At 43.7% G+C, this 27,118-nt stretch overlaps 1 protein-coding gene and 1 long non-coding RNA gene across 21 annotated transcripts in view; one reads left to right on the top strand and one right to left on the bottom strand.

Moving 5' to 3' along the window:
- Nucleotides 1-14,448, bottom strand: part of C2cd5 (C2 calcium dependent domain containing 5) — an 88,518-nt gene extending 74,070 nt beyond the window's left edge. For 11 of the 20 annotated variants that reach the window (XM_029478443.2, XM_029478451.2, XM_029478447.2 and 8 more), the window contains exons 1-3: nt 14,241-14,448; nt 13,963-14,081; nt 4,286-4,372 (exon numbers count right to left, since the gene is read on the bottom strand). In XM_029478443.2, coding sequence (XP_029334303.1) covers nt 4,286-4,372; nt 13,963-14,052 — 177 coding nt within the window. In that variant the 5' untranslated portion in view covers nt 14,053-14,081; nt 14,241-14,448. The remainder of the gene's footprint in view (nt 1-4,285; nt 4,373-13,962; nt 14,082-14,240) is intronic. The other 9 variants (XM_029478454.2, XM_085839794.1, XM_029478450.2 and 6 more) reach the window with 1 other exon arrangement.
- Nucleotides 14,449-21,023: 6,575 nt separating this feature from the next.
- Nucleotides 21,024-27,110, top strand: LOC110297071 (uncharacterized). Its single transcript, XR_015047483.1, has 4 exons — nt 21,024-21,400; nt 24,275-24,378; nt 24,880-25,004; nt 26,820-27,110. It is a non-coding gene; the product is annotated as an uncharacterized LOC110297071 (long non-coding RNA).
- The last annotated feature ends 8 nt before the right edge of the window (nt 27,111-27,118 follow it).

Raw genomic sequence — 27,118 nt, 5'->3', positions numbered from 1 at the left:
CTGGGAAAGAGACACAGTAGCACAGAGTATAACTAGCTGCCCAGCTCTTGTGATTAAAGCTTATTGTAAATATACAGGTTGTGTGTGTCTTTTATCTGGGAACTGAATGGTCAAAGACGGGGTAAAAACCCTGAATTAGGATTAAAAATATTCAACAACAAGAGTTGTGGGATACCTGCCTAGGAGAGCTATAGACGAGGTGTGGACCCAGCAGTCAACAAAGCTGCGAGCTGAGATCACATGGAGATGTAGAGTTTGGAGTGTGCCCAGCTGGTTTTGGTACTGCGTTAGTCCAGTATTTGCTCACAGTGTGCCCTTTCCACACTCTTGGAATGACGATGCATAATCTGTGCATTGTAAGTTAGAGTATATGATATGCCTTTTGATTTTACCAGGTAACAGTTAATAGACTGCCATGAGTTCCAAAAGAGACTTCGAACTCTGAACTCTGCATGTTTAAAGAGTGTTAAGGCTGTAACTTTTGAGACTGGACTGAATACATTTTTGCATTGATATGGCTACAAGCCTATGGGGGCTCAGGAGTAGAAGGTGGTATTTTGAATAAGAATGGCCCCCAGTGTCCCATATATTTGAATACTTAATCACTAGGGAGTGGTACTGTTTGTATTGATCACCAAAGTTAGGAAATATAAGCTTGCTGAAGGGAGTATGTCACTGGGGTTGGGCTTTAAGGTTTCAAGCCCATGCCAGGTGTGGTTCATCTCTCTCTGCTTGTGGAAAGAGATGTAGTCCCAGCACCATATCTGCTCCTATCATGATGATAATAGACTAAACCTCTGAAACTGTAAGTTAACCCTGAATTAAATGCTTTAAGTGTTGCCTTAGTCAGGGTATCTTTTCACAGCAACAACACAGTGACTAAGACAGCATGCCTATACCACTCATGCCTGTATATTACCTGAAGAACACAAGTGTCTCAAAATGCCAACATTCAAACCAATCTAATGCCTAACTGATTTAAGAGTAACACCCAGCTTCGCTACTGCCACACAAGACTTTCCTGTATGAAAACAGAATTACAGCTACCCCGATGTGCCTCTGAAAAGATACACACTGAGGAAAATGAAGCTCAAAATATGTAGCATGAGTGCAGACATGGGTAAATTAGCAAGTACCAGGAATAGGACTTCCATTTTCTCCAATCAGACCTTGGCATTTCACAGCATCCTGACTCTTGCAAATACATTCTCAGGCACCAAAGGAGAGATCATAATCCTGCCACTGACCAGGAGCAAAGCAGTGGGATTTCCTTCCTTCTGTGGCTGCTCGGAAGGCTCTCAGCAAAACCACAGTGCCTTTCAGACCAGCCAACCGTCTGCTGCCCTTCATTCTCTTTCCTTCAGGGACAAAGGCGCCACCCACCCTTTACCCAGTCTACACCCTGACTGCAAAGGCAGGCTCAGATGAGGAAGACAGGGGGTCATTCTCTGCACTACGTAAGGACCACGACAAAACCGTGTGTAAGTAAGAGCTTCACCAACCTGTCCCCAAATCTTACAATAGCAGAGCTGGACATGTCAGAGACTGAGACAATCCATTTAAATGTAAACAGGTACACAAAGAAAAAAGGCAGACACTACCAGGAGAGAGCTAGGCACAAGAAGAAACTAACGTTTTTACAGCAAGCTAGAAGAACTCACCAAAGGCATAAAAGAGAGAATGGCTTAAGATAGAGAGTACTCCACACAGCCATGCAACACCCATGCTGCCTCAAAAGCATCCCCACTGGACAGGAGACAAAGTGCAGATGGAGAAAGAAGGCAGACAGCAGACATGGATAAGAGAGTAAGAAGCGCCTCCTCTGAGCCTTGGAGAAGATCAACCCCTCTCAACTCCTCTCAACCCTGTCTACCTTCTCCTTCCATCTCGGAACCTGACACTGAGCCAGACTCTTCTCTACCAGAGCCTTAACTCCTGCCCCACCTTCACTCACCCTTAACCCTCTATCAGCCAGACACCACCAGAGACTCACATCTACTCACAATAATCCACAGCAACCACAGCTAATGAGAACCAATCCCTAGTCCTGGTGCATATCTCACATACAGCCTCTTCTTTTCACTTTTAAAAGATTTTGTGAGGATGTGACATGTGGGTGTAGGCATGGGCATGTGTGTATATGTGTGTTCATGTGTGTGTGTTTGTGTGTATGTGAGATGTCTTGTGTGTGAAATGTGTGTTTGTATGGTATATGTGTGTTTGTGTTGTATATGTGTTTATATACACATGCATATATGAATACATGTACCCATAGAGGCCAGAAAATTACACTGGATCCTCAGAAATTCTCTAAGCAGTTGTGAGCTGCTGCCCACATGAAAGTCAGATACCGAATGCTTCTCTGAAAAATCAGCCAGTTATCCTAACCACTGAGCCATCTCTCTAGCACCTGGTTGACTTGTAAACTAAAAAGAGAGTCTTAGCTCTCATCAATGGAGAAATAAGTCTCTTAACAAATGAAAAGTAAACACCTAAGTTACTACATGCACAAGAAAGAAATTAGCCAGCCTCTTATATCATAGCATTAAAGAATCTGATTCAAAATTAATCAATGACCTATAGATTAGAGCTAAACCATGATATTCTCAGAAGAAAACACAGGAAGGGGATTTGTAATACCAAAAGCATAAACAACAACATAAATCTGTATATACCAAAATTCATTAAAAAAAAAAAAATCTGCCAGGCGTGGTGGCGCACGCCTTTAATCCCAGCACTTGGGAGGCAGAGGCAGGTGGATTTCTGAGTTTGAGGCCAGCCTGGTCTACAGAGTGAGTTCCAGGACAGCCAGGGCTACACAGAGAAACCCTGGCTCAGCGGTTAAGAGCCCTGACTGCTGACTTCTTTTCCAGAGGTTCTAAGTTCAAATCTCAGCAACCACATGGTGACTCACAACCATCTGTAATAGGATCTGATGCACTCTTCCAGTGTGTCTGAAGACAGCAACAGTGTACTCATATAAAATAAATAAATAAACAAATCTTTTAAGAAAGAAAGAAAGAAAGAAAGAAAGAAAGAAAGAAAGAAAGAAAGAAAGAAACCAGTCAGTGATGGCACATGGCTTTAGTCCCAGTACTCAGAAGGGCAGATCTTCAAGTTCAATGGCAGTCTGATCTAGAGAGTGAATTTCAGGACAGCCAGGGCTATACAAAGAAATCCAGTCTTGACAAAAAAATAAATAAAATAAAATAAAGAAAGTAAAACCTACTGAGGATCATAAAGTATCTACAAGTGGTATATGATAAGAATAAATATTAAAAATACATATAAAGACCTAAGCTCAATCCCTAGCAAAATATGAACATATATGTAAATATATATACACACATAAATAATTTCTATAATTCAACAACAAAAAGATAAATAATTAAATTTAAAAATAAAGTCCAGGGGCTGGAGAGAGGCTCAGTGATTAAGAGCACTGGCTGCCTTTCCAGAGGACACAGACTTAGCTCTCAAGCCACCATGCACATACATGGTGCTCATACACACAGGCAGGCAAAACACCCATATACATAAAAAAATGAATGAATGAATGAATGAATGGATGGATGAGTAAAATTTAAAGACAAGAAGTCTATCATCTCCGAACAGAAGTTCAAGGCCATCCTCGGATGCATGGTGAGTTACAGCCTATGTAAATTCAGAGAAACAAAGATCAAAAGCTACCACGGTCAATACAAAGAAGGGGATGGAAATTATGGCTCAACGAATAGTTTCTGTTTAGGGTAATAAAGTTTTGGAAATAGTAGTAATGTTTGCAAAACACTGTAAATGTACCTAATGCTACAGAGGTGTACCTGAAATGAAACTGCAAGAATGAACGAGCGGCAAGGGAGGCTGAGGCAGAAGGGTCTTAACTCAAGGCCTGCATGGAATTGAAAATGCACAAGTGGTGGGAAGCAGGCCTGGGATCAGATGCCTATAACCCAGCACTTGCAAAGCAGGAACAGGAGGACCAAGAGTTCAGGGTCAACTTCAGCTCCACTATAGCCACAAAGTAGTTTAAAAAGACAACACTGTGTTTGTTTCCAAGTCTGTGCATTGTGCTTCAGGTCTGGTATATGCTAGAGCCCAAAGAAAACGGGAACCTAATGTCTATGAGGACACCATTTTTCATCAGCATCAGCATAGATTTTAACTATGATGTAATGCTTCAAAACCAATCCGCCCACACGACCAGAGGAGGAAATGGCTCCCAGGCATACAAACTAGCTCCTTATCCTTCTCAGGAAAAGGGGTCACCCCCAAACCAACAGCTTACCTCAAATTTAAACCACTCCGAGTTCCACTGAGGATTCAGTGACTTGAGATACACATCTGTCTTAAAGGTTGTATTACCAAATTTTACCTGAAAAAAAAAAAAATAGAAGAAACTATTCAAATATATCAAAAATAGTTAAAAATGCTAGGCTGGGAGCGGTGGCTCACGCCTTTAATTCTAGCACTCAGAAGAGAAGTCAGATCTCTAAATTTGAAGCCAGTCTGGTCTGCATAGCAAGAGATTACCTAAAAAGGGGGGGTGAGGTGGAAGGATAGGTACTGGGCTAATAAATGCTAATGGCAGCTAAGCAAAGTGAGGATTAATAAAATAAGGGGAAAAGACAAATATCCTAAAAGAAGGAAGAAGGGTTGATCTGCCCAGGTAAGCAAGTAGGATACGAGGCACAGGGATGACCTACTGGTCTACCTGAGCAACTCCATAGGGAACAGAGAGCATGCATCATTACATCAGCACTGAGGGAGGAGTCGGTATGTCCGCTTGAAGGAGAACAGCTACAACAAAATCAGAAGGTAAAGACGGCATAGGCTGCTCATCTAAGCAATCATGATAAATAGGACACTGAGAAAGGCATTTGCCAAATAAAGAACTCATGTCCCAATCTGTCACAATTAGTCAGGTCGGAGAGGTAGCATGGGCCTATGATTCCAGTACTTAGAAGGCTGAGGCAGGAGGGTTGCCAAGAGTTTGAAGCCAGCCTGCCCTACAGAGTAAATTCCAGGTTCACCCAAAAAAAAAAAAAATTCTATCAACACAGTGGTCATGATTTTCACCTAGGTCTGCCACCTTTACCAACAGTACAGAACACAAAGTCAAGGCTGCTTTACACAAAATGGCAAGGCTACTTTAAGTGAAGAGTCAGCAACTTTCAAGAAAAGAAAGTAATTCTAGCCGGGCAGTAGTGGTGCACGCCTTTAATCCCAGCACTTGGGAGGCAGAGGCAGGCGGATTTCTGAGTTCGAGGCCAGCCTGGTCTACAGAGTGAGTTCCAGGACAGCCAGGGCTACGCAGAGAAACCCTGTCTCAAAAAACCAAAAAAAAGAAATTAATTCTAAATAAAACCAAACATATTACTAACTAATAAATTTCATTAAAAGAAACATCTTGAATCTACAATCTTATATAATACCAAATATAAACCTGAAATTTCTTCAACCAAGGTGGTTACAGGTGTTGATGCAACAAGCTATCAAATGAAATTAGCATATTTCAAGAAAGAAAAAGCCTAGCAAACAAACATGAATTTTAAAAGTTGGCATTTTCTATAACCACTAGTATCCTGGCACTTCAACGCACTTCTAAGAAAAGCTTAAAAGAGCATTAACACACCCAAGCTCAAAGACTTCTTAATTCTTATTTACAGCTATGAAGAGGCAACTTCTATTTAACTTAAGTAACAAAATACATTTTAACAGCATAAATAGTTCATCTGACAATCTTTAATACTGGTTAAAAGCATTCAAGTGTTTTCTAACTAATGGAAGCATTTTAAAACCATGTGTATAAAAGTCAGGCTGGAGAGATGGTTCATCAGTTAAGAGCACTGACTGCTCTTCCAGAGGTCCCGAGTTCCATTCCCAGCCCTATGGCCATCTATAAAGAAATGGGATGTCCTCTTCTGCCATGTAGGTGTACTCCTACATTTTAAAAGAATTAATAAATTAAAACTTAAATATTAAAAAAGAATACAGCCCATGGCTTTTCTTTGTGGCTAGGACTGCAGGTGCAGCTGCCACTCAGCTTCAAGGGCACCTTCAGTTTTCTGCTCACCACAGGGTACAAAGGCCTGGTCCAATCAGGACACCTTAGAAATCAAGGAACAGAAGTTCTTCTAAGTATTTTACATACATTGTTGTTTAATTTACCTAAAATTTTACATATATTTGAGGTAAAATGTTTATTAGAATTACAAAACTACTCAAAAGCCAAATATATTGAAGGGTTCTGACTCAGGGCAAAGAGAGCTCACAGTGTATTAATTTTAAGTTATGCTCACAGCCCTCTTTTTTCCACAACAGTAGTGAATGACATGGGCACAGTAAAGAAACCAAAATAGTCACTCCGGGCGGAAAGGGCAAAGTTTATTCCAACCGTCAAGGCTGTGTGTCTGTCTCTAGGGAAGCAGAGAGAGGCAGTGCAGAAAACATTGCCAGAGCGTTAAGGGATCAAGCACCTGGAAGAAGGGGACTCTGTAACCTGGGGACTTGCTGAATAGACCTCCTGGGGACTTGCTGAATAGACCCTGAAGGGATCTAGAAGCCAGCAAAGCCCTTGATAAGATAGACACCAAATCAAAGGCTGACGGTCAAACCAGAGGGCCCTTTGCCACAGATAAGAACGCTTCCTTATAGCAGGTAAGAGCTATTTCCCCGTCCCTGAGTGGCTGCTGGCTTTTATCTAAATGCCACACTTGGGGGAAAAGGGATTTCTTGGGACTAGACAAGTGGTAGTGCTGATAATTTATCTTTTCTCTTTGTCAACTGTCAACTCAAGATAACTTAAAGATTTAAAATCCCCACATTTCAATAAACAGACCAAAGTGGAAAAATATTGGACCACACATGGCCACTATGTGTGACCCCCTCTAGTGAAAACCACAGTTCCTTAAGTCTTGTTTACTTCAAAGAAGATTTTATTACTCAGCCATTAAATGAACATCTTACAACTTCCTTTAGAGCAGCAGGATTTTAACTGAAAGTCCCACAGTGAGGTAGAGCATTTTCTACTCAAGTTACTTAACTTGTTCAAATCTGCTTTTTCCTCTAAAAACAAGTTTATCAGGACATTTCATGATTATGCATTATCCATGAAAATACCTGGTATGATAAAAAATACTGATTAAATATTTATTTGCTCTCCTTGTTCCCTCAGACTCGTGGATACACAGAAAAGGACAGCACAGTTTAGCCAATTTGTAGCATGAACACTAATATGAAGATCTATTTATTAAAACTCCTTGTCTTATTCATCCTAGAGATTCCTGCAGAAAGAACATTTTGGTTTTGTCTGTACTGGTGTTTAGGCCAAGGGCCTTGCACACTTCACAAGAGTAACCATCCTTACAACCTGGTCTTCACATCATAGAAGAGAAATTCCTTCAGCAACACAGCGTGGACCTTGATCTGTTAGTCAAGCAAATGTGGTTAGATCACAGAATCACTGTAAAATCTTAAGTGCAGTGTGGAAAATGAATCACAAGTCTGACTACATGAGATTCCTCCTCAGAGCCACAGTGACAGAAGAAAGTCCTCCTGACCTCCACGTGTGTACCATGGCACACATATACCTGCACAAGCAAACAATCTTTCTAATTATAAATTAAATGCATTTTACAATGAAATAACTATGAATAAACTACACTGATATGATCCGTAACCTGGTTTATATTTATGTGGTAGCATGATTTAAAGCCAGTTGTAATATTTTTTAATTTTAATTTACATTTTAATGTAAACAAGGTATTCTATTTTTTAAATCTTTTCTCCTAATTCAAGAGCAATTATCAGTGACTATTTTTTTTGAGCAGTGGGAATCAAATCTTTATTTTAAAATTTCTTAGTGTTCTGATATATTTTATTAATCATTTTATTCATTTACATTTTCAATGCTACCCCCTTCACAGCCCCCCCCCCCAATCCCATTCCCTGTCTCTTTTGCCTCTATGAGGGTACTCCTCCACCCAATCATCCACTCCCGCCCACTGCTCTAGCATCCCCCTATGCTGGGCAGTGACTACTTCTATAAGTCTTTATATATAGCACTGACTAACTTTTAAAACTCATGTTATCAATGTACATGAGATTTAAATAATAAAGACAGTTGGCAACCCTCTCTGGGAATAGACATAAATGCCTCTGAGTGCACTCTATTAGACAAGTGATGGGAAACTCCAGGCACGCCGGACAGCAGTCTAGAGTACAGGAGCACACAGACCACTACAAACTATAGCTCAGGGGGCTGACAAAGGAACAAGCTGAGAAGGCTGCTAAAAAGACCCTTGCCCCAAGTTCCAGACTGCTCAACAACCTGAACCCTTTTACCAAGCGGGATTCACTTCCTAAACATTTTAACACCAACCCTCCTTTCAATAACATATGCTCTATCCCTGGCTTTGCCATCACCAAGGTGGTCCTACTCTTGTGAAAAAGACTTTTTCTATGTCCCTGTAGCCATTTAACTATCCTCCAGCGACAGCATCACGAGTTCTCATAACCTGCCAGGCATGACAGTGCACTTTGTCACTGTCACTGGCAAGGCTGGAGGGTGTGGCGGGAAGGAGGTAGGTTTCTCATTAGGAGCTGGAGGCCTAGGCTCCCTGAGGCCCCTCTCCCAGCAGCTTCTGTTACTTACAGTCCACATCACAGAGCTTATCTCTTTAATGTAATCCTTCATTAGCCTCCGTTTCCTGCTAATTTCCGCCCTCCTGCAGGATTATTCTTATTAGACTATTCTATGTCCTAGAATCGCATTTCCTTAATTGCTAAAAGCTATGTGACAAGGACCACAGACTCTCTCCTCTCTCCCGGCACCTTGGCCGCTTAGCTTAGGCCACTTTCTCACTCAAGCATCCCAATCCTCTCTAAGTCCCTAAGTGAGACTTCAACTTCACAAACAAGCTCAGTGACACTTTCCATGCTGACCCAGCCAGTCACTTCCATGTCTTCATTTCTTCCCTCTCAGGGCTACTTGAACACTTGAGGGTTGGGGCTGGAGAGATGGCTCTGGTTAAAAACCCCAGTTCTTGCAGAGGACCTGAGTTTGCTCCCTAGGACCTACACGGCAGCTAACAGCTACCCTCAATTCCAGGTCCAGAGGGCTCCATGCTAAACAGCTACCCTCAGTTCCAGGTCCAGAGGGCTCCATGTTCACTTCTTAGCCCCTTGGGCACCAGTCGAGCACGTGGTGCACATGTATACATGCAGGCAAAGCACTGTACACATCAAATAAGACAAATTATTTTCAAAGACTGAGGGTTTCCTCTTTGTAGAAGCTTCCTCTCCAACCTACTAAGACATTTGATATTTTCCTTATTTTTCGCATACCCATAACAGTTTCCTTCCCCTTATCCTCCTACTCAAATAACTTTTTTTGAGACAAGAGTCTGACTATGAAACTCTAGCTGGCACAGGATTCCCTACATCCACCTGGCTCTGCTTCTGGGGAGTAAAGATGTGCATCGCCACACCCCATCTTTGAATGTCCTCTTTTTTTTGTTTTTTGTTTTTTGTTTTTCGAGACAAGGTTTCTCTGTATAGCCCTGGCTGTCCTGGAACTCACTTTGTAGACCAGGCTGGCCTCGAACTCAGAAATCCGCCTGCCTCTGCCTCCCGAGTGCTGGGATTAAAGACGTGAGCCACCACGCCCAGCCCGAATGTCCTCTTAATGTCAAGTTTTTTCAAGGATATATCCCACTGTACTAACAATTTAGAGAACAGAGTCAGCCCCTAACTGAGTGTTAGAAATGTCTCTCTCGGCCCATTGGACTTGCCAACTTTATATGCCCCAGTACAGGGGAATGCCAGGGCCAAGGGGTGGGGGTGGGTGGGTGGGGGACTGGGGGGGGGGAGTGTATTGGGGACTTTTTGGATAGCATTGGAAATGTAATTGAGGAAAATACCTAATAAAAATAAATAAATAAATCCTTTTTTTAAAAAAAAAAAAAAGAACACTAAATGCACCAGGCACTCGGGAGGCAGAGGCAGGAGGATTTCTGAGTTCAAGGCCAGCCTGGTCTACAGAGTGAGTTCCAGGACACCCAGGGCTACACAGAGAAACCTTGTCTCAAAAAAAAAAAAAAAAAAAAAAAAAAAAAGAGAACACTAAATGCTGTTGCAGAGGATTTGGATTGGATTCCTACACATACAGACAAGAAAACACCTATGCATATACAAAATAATAAAATAGAAATAAGCTTTTAAAATTAAAAAAAAAAAAGAAATGTCTCTCTCTATTTCAAACACTAGTTAACTGACTTCTTTCTTTATATGTATGCCTGTGTGTGTGCCTGGCCCCTATGAAGGTCAGAGGATACTTTTGGAAGCCAATCCTCTCCTTCAACCATACGAGACTAGGGACTGAACTCAGGTTGCCTGGCAACAAGCATCTTTACCTACTGAACCATCTCACCAGCCGTGAGTTTGAGAAGTTTCTAGCCATGTTTGGAGGCTGTACATAAGAAGATCCAGAAATACTAGGTAGCCTGCAATTCGAAATTCCCAACACTGATTCCCACCTTGTCATGGCTTTTGAATAGACAATAGTGACATGACTGATGAGGCAACACAAGTCTGTAAATCCCACCACTTAGAGATTAGGAGAATTCAAAGCCAGCCTGGGCTACATAGCAAGACTCTGTCTCAAAGGAAATATACCTAGACTCTAAGACAGTTTTACAGATAAAAGTTTTGTAATAAGGTGTATATGTGAGTGTGCGTGTGTGCATGCGTGTGTGCATGTGTGTGCACACACACATGGATATCTGCATACCTCATGCAATGTCTAGTGTCTGTGGAGACCAAAGAAGGTGTCGATTCCCTGGAACTGGACTTACAGACCATGGTGAATGGACTTATTAGTGCCAGGAATTGACCCAGGGTCGTCTGGAAGATCATTCACTGCTCTTAACCACTGAGCCACTTCTCCAGCCCTTGTGATAGGTTTTAACAGCCTTATAATTTTCACAATCCACAGCTATTGCCAGGCATGATTGGATGGTTTGGAAGAGAATGACCATAATAGGCTTCTATATTTGAATGCTTAGTCCCAGCTGTTAGAACTGTTTTGGAAGGAGTTAGAAGAGTATGTCACTGGGTGTGTCATCACTGTAGTCAGTCTCTCTCTGCCTGGTGCTTGCAGATCAGATGGGAGCTCTCAGCAAATGCTCCATTACCATGTCTTCCTACCTGCTGCCAGCTTCCCTACCACGATGACCATGGACTCACCCTCTGAAAATGGAAGTCACAATAAACAGTTTCTGCTATAAGTTGCCTTGGTCATGGTATATCTTCACAGCAACAGAAAAGTAACTTAGACACACAGGCAGACATCTATAATCCCGACCCTTCAGAGACAGAAACAGGAAAGCCTCAAATTTGAGGCACAGGACTACACAGTGACAGACTATCTAAAACAACAACAACAAACTACAACCATCACGGTAACTGAGCTGAGCACTGCCTTTGCTTGCTCCAGGGAGCAGCAAGATGCTGAGCGTTGGTCTTTTGCTGTGTACTGTAACGCTAAATACTGGTCTCCAAGCCTGATGCCCACAGGGAAGAAGGAATCCCCACAGACAATGTGGCCTTGCTCCTTAATTTAAGAATATTTATTAAATAAGATGTTCACAGCCTATAGCTGGGCAGGAGACAGGCAGGGGTTTTGGCTCCTGGGCTTGGAGTCTGAGGACAGACTACAAGGAGAGGGTGAGGAAGAAAAAGATGGAGAGAGAATATTTCCATGCCATGGGGTAAGAATCTTGAATCATGGCCATGAGGGCTGGCCAGTTTTAATTAAAAACAGCCCAAATGAAACATAGCAAGTCATATCGTGGAGTTATTTGGCAGGGAAGTAGACATAACAGCTTAGAGGGTAGGTATGGTTTAAAGTGCTGATTAAGGCTTATTATAAATATAAAGGTTGTAGGTCTTATCTGAGAACTGAACGATCAATGGTGGGATAAAAAGCCCCAAGTGAGATTAAATATTTTCTACAACAGCTTATTTTAGAAAAGCAGATGGCCAGTAGCACTGAAGATCTGCAATGACAAAACTCAGAACTACACAACTGTCTTCCCATGGGAAATTCTTACCCACAGGAGACGTCCCATTCCACACCAATCTTCTCACCGTCTACCTCACTCGATCATTGCCCCAAATGTGGTTCAGACTACTCTCCCTTCCCTTCACTAAAAGACATCCACCTGCCTGCTCCTACACTCCTGTGACACACACACCAGTCTCCTCCAGCTTCCCTTCTGCCTCCTCAGCCTTTTACACAGACACAGGCTATAGGCTCTCAGTAGCTAATGCCTCTCATCCAACAGGTGTTTGCTTGACACTGACCTCACAACCTAAAAGTGATGATACATTTTCTAGTGTATTCTTTCATGGCACCCATAACAATTTTTTCCTAATTTGCATTATATACTTCGTAAGTTCTGTACTTTTAAAATGTCTTAGTCACCAAAATAAAAGTTCCTTAAAATCAGAAACCAAATTCATCTTGTTCATCATCATACATACATCAACTAAACCAGAATAGCACAGGGCCTAGCAAACAACCATCATTCAAACATAACATTCAGCACCCTGTCTAGAGAGGCGGGAATGCTGTAATAGAAGAGACTGCTGCTAAGCTGTGGAGATTTACAAGGTAGATCATCGTAGGCACCTTATTTCTGCCCCTAGGACTCCACTGCCTAACCTGTAAGATGGGGATATGGCTCCTAGCAGCTTTGCTGTAAAGACTAAGGATTCAGAAGTACAAAACACAAATATCTCAATAACGAAGCTCAATACATATTAGCTATTAATATCAGCTGTGTGCATTACTCTCCAGGCTGCCTGAAAGGCAGTACAACTTCAGTTATCCTCAGATCTCTGTTGACATCTGGCCCAAGAGCAAACTGTTTTGGTTTGGTTGTTGTTTTTTTTTTTTTTTTTTTTTTGGGGGGGGGGTGTTTGTTTGTTTTTTCAATAAAAGATGAAGTTGAACTCAACAAATGCCATAAAAATAAATAAAATAAAAAACAGAGTGGGGCTGGAGAGATGGCTCAGTGGTTAAGAGCACCGACTGCTCTTCCGAAGGTCCTGAGTTCAAATCCCAGCAACCACATGGTGGCTCACAACCATCCGTAATGAGATCGGATGCCCTCTTCTGGTGCATCTGAAGACAGCTACAGTGTACTTAGATATAATAATAAATCTTTTTAAAAAAAAATAGAGTGAATTGCAGTTAATTAGGTTCTAGAACGTTTAAGAATATATTGAGTAGAAATATACCGTCATATGTCTTTGAACCCTCAGCATTAATAGCCCAAATGATTATTGCTCTAATGGTCTGCTTCATTATGTCAACTTTTATTACCATTTCTCCTTGGCTTCTTTCAGGTTGTGAGTTATTAACTTCCGGACAGTAGGCCTGTGCTAATTTGCATGACTTTTAAACTAATCATTAGACTTAAAAAGCAATTTTGCAATTGAAACCCATGGCACTTAATTGACTTCCTACCTCGAGGCAATAAATTACCCTGAAACAACAGCTCACCTCCCTACCAGTCTACACAAGGGCAGCTTTAGTGCTGCTGTTGTGTGTGACTTGCACTGATGATTCAGACGGTGTTGGGGTACGGGTTGGATGTAGTCGCACCGTGGGGCTGTGGGTGTCCCCAGAGGGCTGGCTGCGTGGACTTGCTGCAGCAATGGCCCTTAACCTCCTAACCGCAAACGAGGTCGTGGCGAGCGTCTCCGCTGCCACGCCTCGGACCGGCAGGTGGTCGGACCGACGCCCTGACCACGCGAGCTTGGCAGCGGGACGTGTCCGGGACCGATGGCCACATCTCACGGGCTGGGGGCGGGCGGGCATCCCTCCATGGAGCCGGGGACCGCGGGAAGGGCAGGGCTCGGCGCCCCGTGCTCTGGGGGGCAGGACCAGGAACCAACCTCCACGAAGGCATCCGTCAGGTCACTGGCACGGTCCATCACCGGCAAATGGCGACCGGCCACAATTTTCACCTTCAGCTTCCCCGGCATCACGGCGGCTTCGGCCTCTCCTAGGATTCCTGCAGAAACAAACAAGCGAGTCTGCGCCGAGCGAGCAAGCGAGCGAGCGAGCGAGCGAGCGCGCGCCCCGGGGGGTGGGGGGAGCCGCGGGGACGCGCGCGGAGGGACGTCGGGGGCGCGCGCCAACTGACAGCGGAGGGCGCGCGCGCCGCACTCACGCTCTGAGCAGGAACCGAGTCGTCCCGCGCGGCCGCCGAGGCCTCATTCCGGAGAAGCAGCCGGAGGAAGGGCGCCGGCCAGCCGTGCTGCCCTACCCCTGACGTGCGGCAGAGAGCCGCCAAGTCCAGTCAGCATCCCGCAGAGCAGGCACCGCGCCCACCCGCCTTTCTCCTCCCACCTTCCAAAAATGGCGGCTCGAGGGGCGGGAGCGATCGATCTCTCGGTGCTCTGCCCTTCGGCGGGGCCGATTTGAATTCGCCGGGCCAGGAGAGAGGGGCGGGGCTGAGCTGGAGAGCAGGGGAACCGGTCGAGCCCTGCATCATCCACCAGCCTCAGGTCGGATAGGTGCAGGAGGACACGCTCCAGCGCTCTGGGCACCCTGCGCTGGTGACAACCCAGCCGCGCTTCATTTTGCTGGCCCTTGGACAGACTGCTGCTGCTAAGCATGCTAGAGGAGTCTACTTTTAGTGTTTCCTGAGACGGCCACCAGGAAGGGGTACTGATGCGAGTAGTGGTTTTCTATGAATTTCAGTAAGAATCCTCTGGTTAGAGCCAGGTGTGGGGACGCACACCTGTCAACCCAGAACTTGGAAAGTGGAGGCAGGAGGATTGCCTCGAGTTCTTAGGCAGCCTGGACAACAGACGAAAAGTATGGCTCAAAAAAGAAAGAAAGCCGGGCGTGGTGGCGCATGCCTTTAATCCCAGCACTTGGGAGGCAGAGGCAAGCGGATTTCTGAGTTCGAGGCCAGCCTGGTCTACAAAGTGAGTTCCAGGACAGCCAGGGCTACACAGAGAAACCCTGTCTTGAACCCCCCCCAAAAAAAAAAAGAAAGAAAAAGAAAAAAGGAAAAGAGACAAAAAATTACACACACCTCAGTGAAAATAAGTATTATTTCTTCAAAGACTTATTTCAGTCACAGGCAATTGTACTGTGTACTGGGTTATAGATGGCACTTCACACTTCCTTATGTCAGTGTGAACTTTGTGTGTCAGTGTGAACTTTGTTTTTTGAGGCAACATCTTGCCTGCTGGCCTCTCTCCTTGGTATGCAGCCCAGTCTGGCTTTGAATGTGGCAGTCTACCTGGTGCATTGTCACAAGTGCTAGGGTGATGGGTTTGTGCCTGCACATCCAGCTCTCTGAGTATTAAGCATTCCCAAGCCTAAAGGAAAGGTCTACAGTGCTGGCTAAAAGTCAGCAAATAACGACCCTCCAGCGGGACATGTAGTCAGTGTGAGAAGTGAGTCTCACTAGGTCTCTGTAAATTGACCCCACTCTAGATACATCATGAGCCTGCCAAAGTGGGGTATTAGATACTGCTTCAGACTATCAGAAAATGATTGGGGTTGAAGCACACACACAGGATAGAACAAGAGCACTTCCTACACTATGGTAAACCCAGCATTACCAATACACTCCGTAGCAAATACTGAAATCAACACTGAAAATGCCAGTGGAAAAAAAAATCACAGCACTGAATTTATCAGGAATGGAAAATTCCTAAATGAAGATATCAGCATGATCTTTTTAACTTCAAAAATACTAAAACCGGATAGAAAAATTACTTGAAGCAATAATGAACCAGAAACGCATTTTCAAAAAGAATCCTCCTGAGAAAGGAATTTTGCCCATGGGCAAAACTGAATTCTTCCAAAGAAAATGGCCTGCTCAAAAGAAGAAAAAGAATAAATAAAAGATACATTGTTGCATACTGTTTGGACTAGAGAAATTTCCATCCTTGTTTTTTATTTATTTATTGATTGATTTTATTTAATTATTGATTGATTTTATTTATTTATTTATTATTTATTTATTTAATGAACCATTTTTTAAATGAAATCTATATGTAAGATTGCTCTTTCTACACCTTCTCAACTGTTTCCTCATCCTGTAGTCTTTGGCAGTAGTCTTTGCAGTTTTTGGTCTGATGATAAACTCCTTGATGAAGTAAATGCCCACACAGACATGTGGGCCGCTGGCCTTTTCTGCTGTCAATTGTGGATGACATTTCCTGTAAACCTGGACTGTCTTGCCAATTAGCTGACCTTTTAAATGTCCTCACACAACCTGAACTTCATCCTTTTGGATACACAGAGATCAAGCCCCTGCCTCAGATCTTTGGAAAGTAGGCTAGGGACGTTGAAATCCCTTTCCTGTCGCTCCAGTTAGAAAATGGTGACATGTGTCTTTAATTCCCAGCCCCAGAAAGTCAGAGGAAGGTAGATCTCTGAGTTCAAAGCCACTCTTGTCTACATTGCAAGTTCCATTTAGGTCAGAGTTACACAGTGAGAAACAGTCTGTCCCTGCAGCTCCCTCCCCACCAGAAAAGAAATTTACAAAAGTCCTTCAGTTTGACAGTCACCCACTAGCAATGGTGCCCAAAGACCAGAGGTGCCTTATTATTTGGATGGCGGGATTGAGATAGTTTTTCTAAGGAAAATTATTGCCTTGTTACCAATTCCTCTTTTAAAATATAAATGCAAAGACTGGAAGAGGGACTGCTGAAACTTCAGGCCCAACCTGGGCTACAGAGTGAGACTCTGTCTCAGAAAAGAAGAAAGCAAGAGTCTGGGGATGTAGCTCAATGACCAAGCACTTGCTTAGCACAGGAGCCTTTGGGTTCAATCTGGAGAACCACAAACAACAACAACAAACCAAAAAGAGATACAGGAAAATGCAAGAAAACTGAGGCTGAGCAGTAATTTTTAATGGGACATAATTCACAGAGTTACAAGGGGTTGTGATGTAGAAAATATTTGCAAATTGTACAATTAGAGGTTAGCAGGCTCAGCCTCCTAATTAGTGGACCTCCTAATGAAGCGCTTGTGCATACCTGCTGCCCGAGGCATCAGCAACAGGAGATTATAATTAAGATGCTTCCTGAAGACTTTCAGTGGAGTTAAGCCTGGCTTCAGCTTAACCGGTTCCTAGTAATTGGACTCGTTTGTTTTAATTAATGCTGGGAACCGTGCTTACTTTCCTGACAAATAAATCATGAGATGACCCCCGATTAGCATCTTCGGCTTCATAGGCTGCCTTTCTTCTTGCAGATTAGTTTTGAAATAAGAGCTAGTATGTACTGCCTGTTTCCTGCATGCTAGACACCACATTCAGAACTGGATCGCTTTTCCTGTTTCACTAAAATCCCGTGAGGAAAGCCAGCCCTGCTGAGCTTTGCTTTTATTGTTGGTTTCTTTGTTTCTGTTGTCTTAACTTTGTTTTGTGATAATAAGGAATCCATATGCATTCAATCGACATCATACCTCAGATTATGAATTTTGCTCCTTTCCAGGGTAAGAAGTTCCTCTAGACAGGACCGATGGCATGCATCTGTGATCCCAGCACTCGAGAAGTGGAGGCTGGAAGAGGCTAGGTCATCCTTAGCTACACAGGGAGTTTGAAGCCAATCTGAGCTACATGAGACCCTGTCTCAAAACACAAGGAGCATTCCTCTTCTCCCAGCTTTGTCTGGGATGCCCAGAACGTCTTCCTGCTCTTTCCACCTGTCTCTAGTTAAGTGATTCCCATCCATGCCTCAGATTCCAACCAAGACATCGGTTCCTAAAGTCTGTGAACCCCCAAAGTAGACTGCTTTGCCTTGTGGTATAGCGCAATAAGTAGCCAAAGTGATCCCTTCTGCTGCTATGTGCCTCCTCGTGGCCAAATACAGTTGGCGGGTGTTTCTTCCCACCTGCTAATAATACAAGCTCCATGACGTCAGCGTTGTCTGCCTCCACATACTACTACTGCACCCCTGGCTCATGATACAAGCAGGTATTTTATCACACATTTATTATGAGGGGAAAATGGCATGCCCTGCACATGGCCTTGTGATGGAGATAGGCATAATGACACATTCCTGTCATCGTGACACTCAGAACAAGAAAGCAGAAAGATTACAGCTAGGCTAAGGACAGCTTTGGCTACACAGTAAACACCAAGCTAGCCAGGTCTACATACCCCAACACCCAGCCTTAAAAAGAAGGGGGTGGGATTTGGATATGTATGTATCCAATAATTCTAGGGATTAACAAATAGACAATCCACTGCATTAAAATCTTGACTCTGTCATTTAGTAACCATGAAACGGGTGAGTCCCTTACCCCTTTCTGTAGGATAGGACTGGGGTTAAGAGCACTTGCTCTTCCTGCAGAGGACCTGGGTTGGGTTCCCCCTGCACCCATATTGTGGCTTGCAGCCATCTAGCACTCTAATCCCAGGTGTTGTGTCGCCCTCTTCTGGCCTCTATGAGTATTTCATACACGAGGTGCACACAAATATCTGCAGACAAAATGCTCAAACACATAAAATAGACCTAAAAAAATATATTTTTTAACTTAAAAACAACCCTTGAGAGCTAGAGTGGGGAAAAAATGGGTAATGCAAAGCTAGGGAGAAAAGAGAGGTGTAAGAAGTGACTTCCAGTTGTGGTCTCAATAGGAAATGCTCCACAGGCTCGGGTAGTCATAGCAACCCAGGTGTCAACTGTGTCATCCTCAGATGGCAATGCTCTGCCAGGCAGCAGCAGCTTTACAATGGGAGGAAGAAGGGACAGGGACATGCTTTTGAAGAATGTGTGTGGTCCCCTTCCTTTCTTCCCTGGCCCGCGCTCGCTCGCCCCTGTCTACGATGAGGTAATGGGCCTCCTCCACCACGGGGTCTCCTGGCAGGGTATTCAAGCCAAGCAGATGAGTGAGGCCCAGAGACCATGCTCCGAAGCCATGAACTAAGTTTTTCTGCTCAAGTTGTTTGTGTTCGATGTTTGTCACAGTGTCACCAAAAACTGACATACTTCATAGTAACGTACCACAGCTGTGGATTTACATATTCACTCCCATATGTTTATTATTTGTAGGTATTACTCTGTTACTCAGAGCCCACATAAACAAAATAGCTGTAGCTTCCTGAAACAGATTTTTTGTTGTTGTTATAAAGTAACCGATCGATTTTTTAAAAAAGATTTTTTAAATGTTTTTCTCTATATTCAAGGTTTGATTTTTATTCACTTGTTTATTTATTTATTTGGACAGGTCTCTCTCTGTGTAGTCCTTGTGTCCTGGAACTCACTATGTAGAGCAGCCTGGCGTTGAACTTACAGAGATCCAATTGCCTTCTCCTCCAAACTGCTGAGACTACAGGCATGTGACACCATGCCTGGCCCTTCTTTGTTTATTTTTAATTATGTATATGTGTGCATGCCTGTGTGGGAATATGTGCACGTGAGGTGCTGACAGAGGCCAAAAGACAGTGCTGGATGCTTGTCACTGGGGCCTCACCTGGTTCTGAGCCATTACATGGGTGTTAGGAAAAAAACTCCAATCCTCTCCAAGAGCAGAAAGTGCTCATAAGCACTGAGCCGTTTCCCTAGCCCCTGAAATCTATTTCCTCCATAGTAAGAAAGCTTAGGCCAAGTTCTATTTTTTTTTTTTTTTTTTTACGATTTATTTATTATTATGTCTAAGTAGCTGCACCAGAAGAGGGCGTGAGATCTAATTACAGGTGGGTTTGTATAAGCCATCATGTGGTTGCTGGGATTTGAACTCGGGACCTTCGGAAGAGCAGTAAGTGCTCTTACCTGTTGAGCCATCTCGCCAGCCCCAAGTTCTATTTTCTAATGACATATTTCTATTAGTAAAATTTGATGTTTACAAGTTCTGTCTATTATGAGCAGCGTCATCGAATGAATGAATTTGAAAATGAAAGAGAGGCTTCATCCAGATGGATATTTTTCAGTGTGTTGTTTGACCAACCTTTGACCCCTTCAAATATACTCACTTCATCTTGTTTTTATGTTTTTTTTTTAAGACAGGATTTCAATATGTAGTTCATGGTGGCTCTACATTCATGATATGACCCAAATTAGTCTAGACTCATGATCTTTGTGCCTCAGCCTCACAAGAGCTGAGATCACTGGTGCGCACTAATATGCCCAGGTGAGTCGTCACTTTTCAAGACCTTTTAGGACTTTCTGGTCTTAGGACTCCACCTTCCCAGAGCACTGCTGGGTGTGCTGAGATGTCTCCTCCCTCCTGACCACAAGGCAGATCGAGCAGAAGGCTTGTGAGTTTAAAAATAGGCCCCTCGGTTTTATATTTTAAGAAACTAGGTTAACATGGAAATTTGTCTGTTTTGTGAATACTCCCCCTCTTTCCTTCCTGTAATATATAAACAATATCTAATTTTAACATTCTATTTCAGTTGTCATATTTTCTGCAAGTACAAAAATCTGGAGGCAAAAAAGATGAGTGTAATTGTATCTTGAAGGAAAACACACACAAGAGAAAAACTGGTGATCGGTATTGCTACTGTTCTTACTGCTGCCAGAGATTTAAGTGGGCTCAGGGTTTGATATCTTTCTCTAGGAAAAAACAAAACTAGGCACAATTAGTTCACTGTTGATCTTGTTTCCCCTACGTTAAGGTAACCCTATTCAAAGTTGACCCAAAATCTTACTGCCCCTGTTATGCTTGGCCCAGAGAATGGAACTATTTGGAGGTGTGGCCTTGTTGGAGTAGGTGTGTCACTGTGGGCATGGGCTTAAGACCCTTGTCCTAGCTCCCTGGTTTGTCAGTTGCACAGCCTCCTGTCCCTTTGTTTTGCTGCCTGATGCTGAAGGTGTCTTCAAACAGAACTTGCTTTCTCATTGTTGACCCAGAATCTGCACAGAGTCACTCCTTGCCTATGGGAAAACTCTGCTCATCGAAGTCCATTATGACCACATAGCCTCTGGGTGGGGGGGTGGGGGGGGGAGGAGGGATTCAAGACAGAATCTAAGAAGGCAGTGGGGGTAGGGGACCTCTAGTAAGGTCGCTGTGTTTTACGGTGACCGTCATGTGAGCTTTCAGGATAAACTGGAAACTGAAAACAAAAAGCAAAGTTAGTGCAAACGCAACTGGGAAGGCTGAGAAGAAATCACGGAGCTATCTTGTCCTCCGTGAAAATCAAACGGAGTTAAGCAGCGGCGGAGTGGTAAGAATGAGACAGTCGGAAAGCCAAGATGACTAGCCCAAGGCTGGCAACGTGGTTCAGTGGGCAGAGCGCTTGCCTGGCATATACGAAGCTCTGGAATTGGTCCCTGGTGCCACATAAACTGGATGCGTTGGTGCGCACCGGTAATTGCCACCCTCAGGAGGTACTGGCAGGAGGATCTGGAGTTCAAGGTAATCCTGTCTACACAGGAATCTCAAGGCCAAACTGAGCTACAGGCGGTCCTATTGACCCGCAGAAAGACAACAGAGCAGGGAGGCCTGCTTTGAACGCTTTGAACACATAGGGTTCCCTGAAGTTATCCAACCCTTCTGACTTGTCCTGACCACTTCAACACATAGAAGGTGAAACTCCGTGATGATGCTTCTGTGGGCTGGTTTGTCAGTTGCACAGCCTCCTGTCCCTTTGTTTTGCTGCCTGATGCTGAAGGTGTCTTCAAACAGAACTTGCTTTCTCATTGTTGACCCAGAATCTGCACAGAGTCACTCCTTGCCTATGGGAAAACTCTGCTCATCGAAGTCCACTATGACCACATAGCCTCTGGGCTCAGTGCAATATGGGAGACTCCCTTCTCTGGCAGGGTTTCTCCTTCTCAGACCTTCTCTTGGTTCTAAGCCTCCATACTCCCCTCTGCCCCAGCAAGTAGCCTCAATTAGTTTATAAGTGAAAAGGTCAGCTCAGGAACTTTGGGAAGGTCAAGGAACACTCGCCCCTCCGGAAGGGAGAGGCTAATTAGCATTTTTCAGACAACAGGGCAGGAACCGACCTGCGGGTGGGAACACATTCCGCAGGACCGACTGTTGCCCACCTTCAGACAAGGGAAGTCCTTGTCGCCTCATTCCCTAAAGACCAATCAGTTTAAAGGGTGCACTGTTCCGCCAATCATTGTGCTTAGTTGCCAATGCTCTAGTCTGCCCCTGGAAACCACATAAAAACTTGCATATGAAAACCCCAGTGCCTGGGAACCATAAGTTCCTCTTGCTTTTTGCATCAATTCCGGGCTCCGCGTGGTTCACTCTGGGGTTTCCCTGATAAGCAAAGGGATCAATTTCCTTTCTCCTGACAAAACCTTTTCAGTCAGCACCTGAGATTCCAGAAATGCTTCCCCATGCTAATGAGGTACGCCAGGTACCCTTAGCCCCCAGCCAATGCTCTTTGCCCATCCAGGATGTTCCTGCCCTCTGTCCCCCCCAAACTTTATAAGCCTTCAATCATCTAAGTTAAGTTATCTGCTTAAGGCAGATAACTGAATTGCTGATGATCCACGAGAGCAGGGAGACCCACTCGTGCCTTGCAAGGTTACCTTCTCCAACCATGGGGCCTAAAAGGGTATCCAGTAGAGTTCTTCCTTTGCAATTTATTCAGGGTCTAGACTAAAACAAAATAACAAAAACACCTCCTCACCCCCTCAGTTCTTGTTATAATACGGTTTAGATTTATTCTTATGTGTATGTTTTGCCTGCCTGTATGTATGTGCATCGTGTGTGTGCAATGCCCACAGAGGCCAGAGAACATCAGGTCCCCTGGAACTGTAGTTCTAGGTACTTGTGAGCCACCACGTGGGGATTGGAAACAAAACCCAGGTTTTCCACAACAAGAGTAGAATGCACTTTTCTTTGATATTTAAAAGAGGGTTTGTAGTTTAGGCGAACCTGACCTTGAGCTCCTGATCCCGGTTTTTTTTTGTTTTGTTTTTGTTTTTCCTTCCAAGTCCTAGGACTACAGGTGTACACCATAATAATTATTTTTAATGTGTTGGTTGTTTTGTTTTGTTTTTCCGCAGAGAAGGGGATTAAATCCAAACCCTGACAGGCTGGGTAGGTGCTCTGTCTACCCTGTCCCGAGATGGCTTGCATTTTCTCTCTCCCTCTTCTTCCTTCCTTCCTTCCTTCCTTCCTTCCTTCCTTCCTTCCTTCCTTCCATTTCTGATTAAAAAAATGGGTTTTACTGTGATATTTTCATACACACACACACACACACACACACACCTACATGGATATCAGTCACTATACTTCATCTTGCCTTCTCCCCAGCCCTTCACCCATATCCCATTCCCCCACGTTCATGGTGTCCTCTCTTCCTCTAAAGAGTTTCCTGTCACCTACATCCATCACTCTACCTATTCTCTCCCATGCCACTCTTTAAACCTCCTCCTCGTTCATATTCCCTTCAATATCTTCACATATGCATAATTTAAAATATTCCACATATGAGAAAAATATGCAACATTCGTCTGGCTGGCTGGCTTTTACTTTTTCTTTTGGCATCGCTGTGGATAAAACCCAGGTCCTTGCACACGCTGGACAAACCCTCTGCCACTGAGCTACATTACTGTCCTGAGCGCTTCTCACAGCAGAAACGCAATGGAACCAAGGACTTACCACAGCACTCTCGCCACCCTGCCCAGGGCCTACTCAGCCCAAGAGAAGAGCAGCACGGTGGCTTTCATAGTCACACGGCAGTGGCCGGAGTCACAGAAATCCTGTCTAAAGGAAATAGGCATCTTGCTCCTTGGGCTATTTTTGCAATCAGTCGCTTTTTAGTGGTTACAAAAGTCACACTGTTGATGCTTAAAATATTTACTCTCTGCCTAATCTGATGGAAAGTTTGAAAAGAAAAAAAAAAGCTTAGCATTTCCATTCTGAATCAGGCACAAATCCCAAAATAGGAATAAGCAGCTGACCTGCTAGGTGAAGCGCCAGCACTGCCCCACGCGCTGAGCGGAGCTGGCTAGGGCTTCCTCGCCTCCCATAGCACGATTATGAGATTCCTCACCCAAGAATCTCTCAGCTCCTCAAGTTTCCAATTTTATTCTGTCTCCAATTTGTGCTTTTTTTTTCTAATAAGAAAGAAATGTATATATTTTGCCATAGTCAGACTACAGCTCTGACCCCACATTATTTCTTAGTAGAAAACTACTAGGTCTCTGACATGTAACATCAATATGTAATGTGCCTCCAACACTTGGATGTCTTAATATTTATCTATTTATTTATATGTGTATGGGTTGCTACACATACTTATGTCTGTACACCATGCACACACAGTGCCCGTGAGGACCAGAAGACAGCATCAGACTCCCTGGAACTGGAACAACAAACGCTTGTGAACTACCATGGAACTCAGGCTGGTACAGCAGAAGCTGTGCCTGGTAAGCCTTGTCCCACAGCTGTAACATTGTAACAACTGCACCTTCCTCGTTTGCTTCTCTTATGGCCTAACCGAATAGTTTTTCTTTCTTTTTTTTTTTTTGCTTTTTGTTGTTGCTGCTTGTTTTTTGATTGTTTGGTTTTGTTTTTTGAGACAGACTTTTTGTGCGTACATGTGTAGCCCCGGCTGTCCTAGAACTCACTCTGTAAACCAGGTTAGCCTTGAACCCAGAGATCTGCCTGCCCCTCCAGAGTGCTGGGATTAAAGGCGTGCTCCACCACCACCTGGCTACTGAATGTTTTCCAAATCATTCCACTCTGCTTTTGGTTTCTGATTTCCACTGCAAACTCATCTAAACGGAGCCAACATAGTCCCTACTAAAGCCTAAATGCTATGCGGTCTTGTAATTTCTTCTGCCAAATTAATTGCTCTGTCACTTTAAAATTCAATGCCAACGAAGTCTTAGGACATGAACAAAATGCAGACAATCTTGTTTCCGCAGGTGCCGTGAGCATCCTCTAGTCCATTTCCTGATGGAGTCCGATGGAGTCCCTGTTCCTGTCTGACATTTGTGAGCCTGGCTTTCATTGTACCCCACTGGCATTCGGGCACCCCTGGAATCACTCAGTAAGATGATCTGAAAACGTTATAGGGTATCTCTAGTTTATAGCGAGAAACATTTTCAAATCCTTCTCACAAGCCAGTCCCAAGGACCTAAAAGGCACGAGTTCAGGTTTAGTCTGGCCATTTCTTTTTTTTTGTTTTGTTTTGTTTTGTTTTTGCTTTTTATTTAATTTTTTTTCTTTTTAGTCTGGCCATTTCTCAATGCTGATGAAGTTTTCTTCATGATGGCCCAATTCCCAAGAAAAACAAGAGAAAAGGCACTTGACATCTGGCTCTGTTCTCCATACACACACACACACATATACACCTGTGCACACACACTTGTATGCATGTGCACCTATACACACCTGTGCATATACACCTATACACACACGTGTGCATATCTAGCTATATACACACCTGTGCATATGCACCTACACACATACAACACCATACAGACACAGAACGTAAATCGTTCTTGAAGAATGCATACAGATACTGTAGTGCCAAACAGAAGGTCTGGGGGAAAGAAGTCCCAGAAGAAAGTGCAAGGCCTGTCTGATTTTGTAGTTTTGTTGTTGTTGTTGTTTATTTTGGCTTTTGAGACAGGGTTTCTCCATGTAGCCCTGACTGTCCTAGAACTCACTCTATAGACAAGGCTGGTTTCAAACTCCGACATGCCTACCTCTGTCTCCCAAGTAATGAGATTAACTATAACAGTTTTCAGCCTGTGGGTCTTATATCTACAGATATCCTGTCACACGTCAGATATTCTGCTTATTAGATATTTACATTATGACTCCTATCAATAGCAAAATTACAGGTATAAAGGAGCAATGAAATATTTTATGGTGGGGGGTCACAACAACATGAGGAACTGTATTAAAGGGTCATAATGTCTGGCAATGGTGGCACACGCCTTTAATCCCAGCACTTAGGAGGCAGGAGCAGGAGGATTTCTGAGTTCGAGGCCAGCCTGGTCTACAGAGTGAGTTCCAGGACAGCCAGGGCTACACAGAGAAACCCTGTCTCAAAAAAAAAAAAAAAAAGACAGGTGAGAATCTCAGCATTAGGGAGGTTGTCTAGTGAATTAGAGGCATAAACTATCACCACCTGGCTCCAACAGTCTATTGTAAACCTGCCCCAGCCTTTGAGACAAAAATCTTACTTTTCTTTATCAATGGCTGTCAGATCAATTGTGGAGTTGGAGCAGTCTCCAAAGAGTTAGTGAGAAAACTGCAGTGGTGTCTGGGTAACTGGCTCCTAGTGGGCAACACGCCCTTTGTAGGTAAATGGCCTAGAGGCTGCAGACAGGCTGTTCCCGATAGATCAAAAAAGCCAAAAGAGCAGAGAGTTTCCCACACACGCATGCCCTCACAAAGGACCTGTATTGTAAGAGGACTCAGCTTTCTCTAGAATATAATATGATCAACATTTGGGTTTTGATTTCTGTTCTGAAGACTGTGTACTGCTCTTGCAGAGGACTGATGCTCAAGCACCCACATCTGGTGCCTCGCAACAGCCAGTAACTCCAGTGCCCTCCTCGGGCACTGGATACTGCGCTCATAGCGACACAAAGACATATGCATATATATATATATATTTAAAATAAAAATAAATCTTTTATATACATATAAATTATCTATAATATATTATCTATAACATGTGTATGTATATACACACATACACACATATATATACATACATATATATATATATATATATATATGTGGGCAGTCCACTCTAATCTCACTTTGGGGTGCTTTGCTTTGTTTTGCTAAATACGCTTCTGCTTAAACTGTCCTTAAACCTCTCCTCTGAATTCTTTCCTTTGAGAAGACAAGAGCAACGTAACCACTGCATCAGAAACATCAATGACCCAAGAGACCAACGACCTCCTCATGTGTGTCTCGAGCCTCTAGCACAGGATAAGTGCGTGCGGGCCTCCCAGATGCCGTCACTAAAAGTGTGGAGTTGGCGCCCAAGTTCACATTCCATCCACGCAGCAGCTGGAAGAGACAGAAGCCCTCCTTCCTATTTGCCTTTCAACTACACTTTGAAAAGCTTTTCAACATTGCTCTCATCATGACATTCCTGTTATCTTCAAATCCCTGATGGGAGAGCATCTTGCAAAATGA

Source organism: Mus caroli, unplaced genomic scaffold (assembly GCF_978045245.1).
Source record: "Mus caroli unplaced genomic scaffold, Mus_caroli_1 scaffold_7, whole genome shotgun sequence".
In the NCBI taxonomy this organism is placed as follows: Eukaryota; Metazoa; Chordata; class Mammalia; order Rodentia; family Muridae; genus Mus; species Mus caroli.
This window is presented reverse-complemented; position numbering and strand designations above follow the sequence as displayed.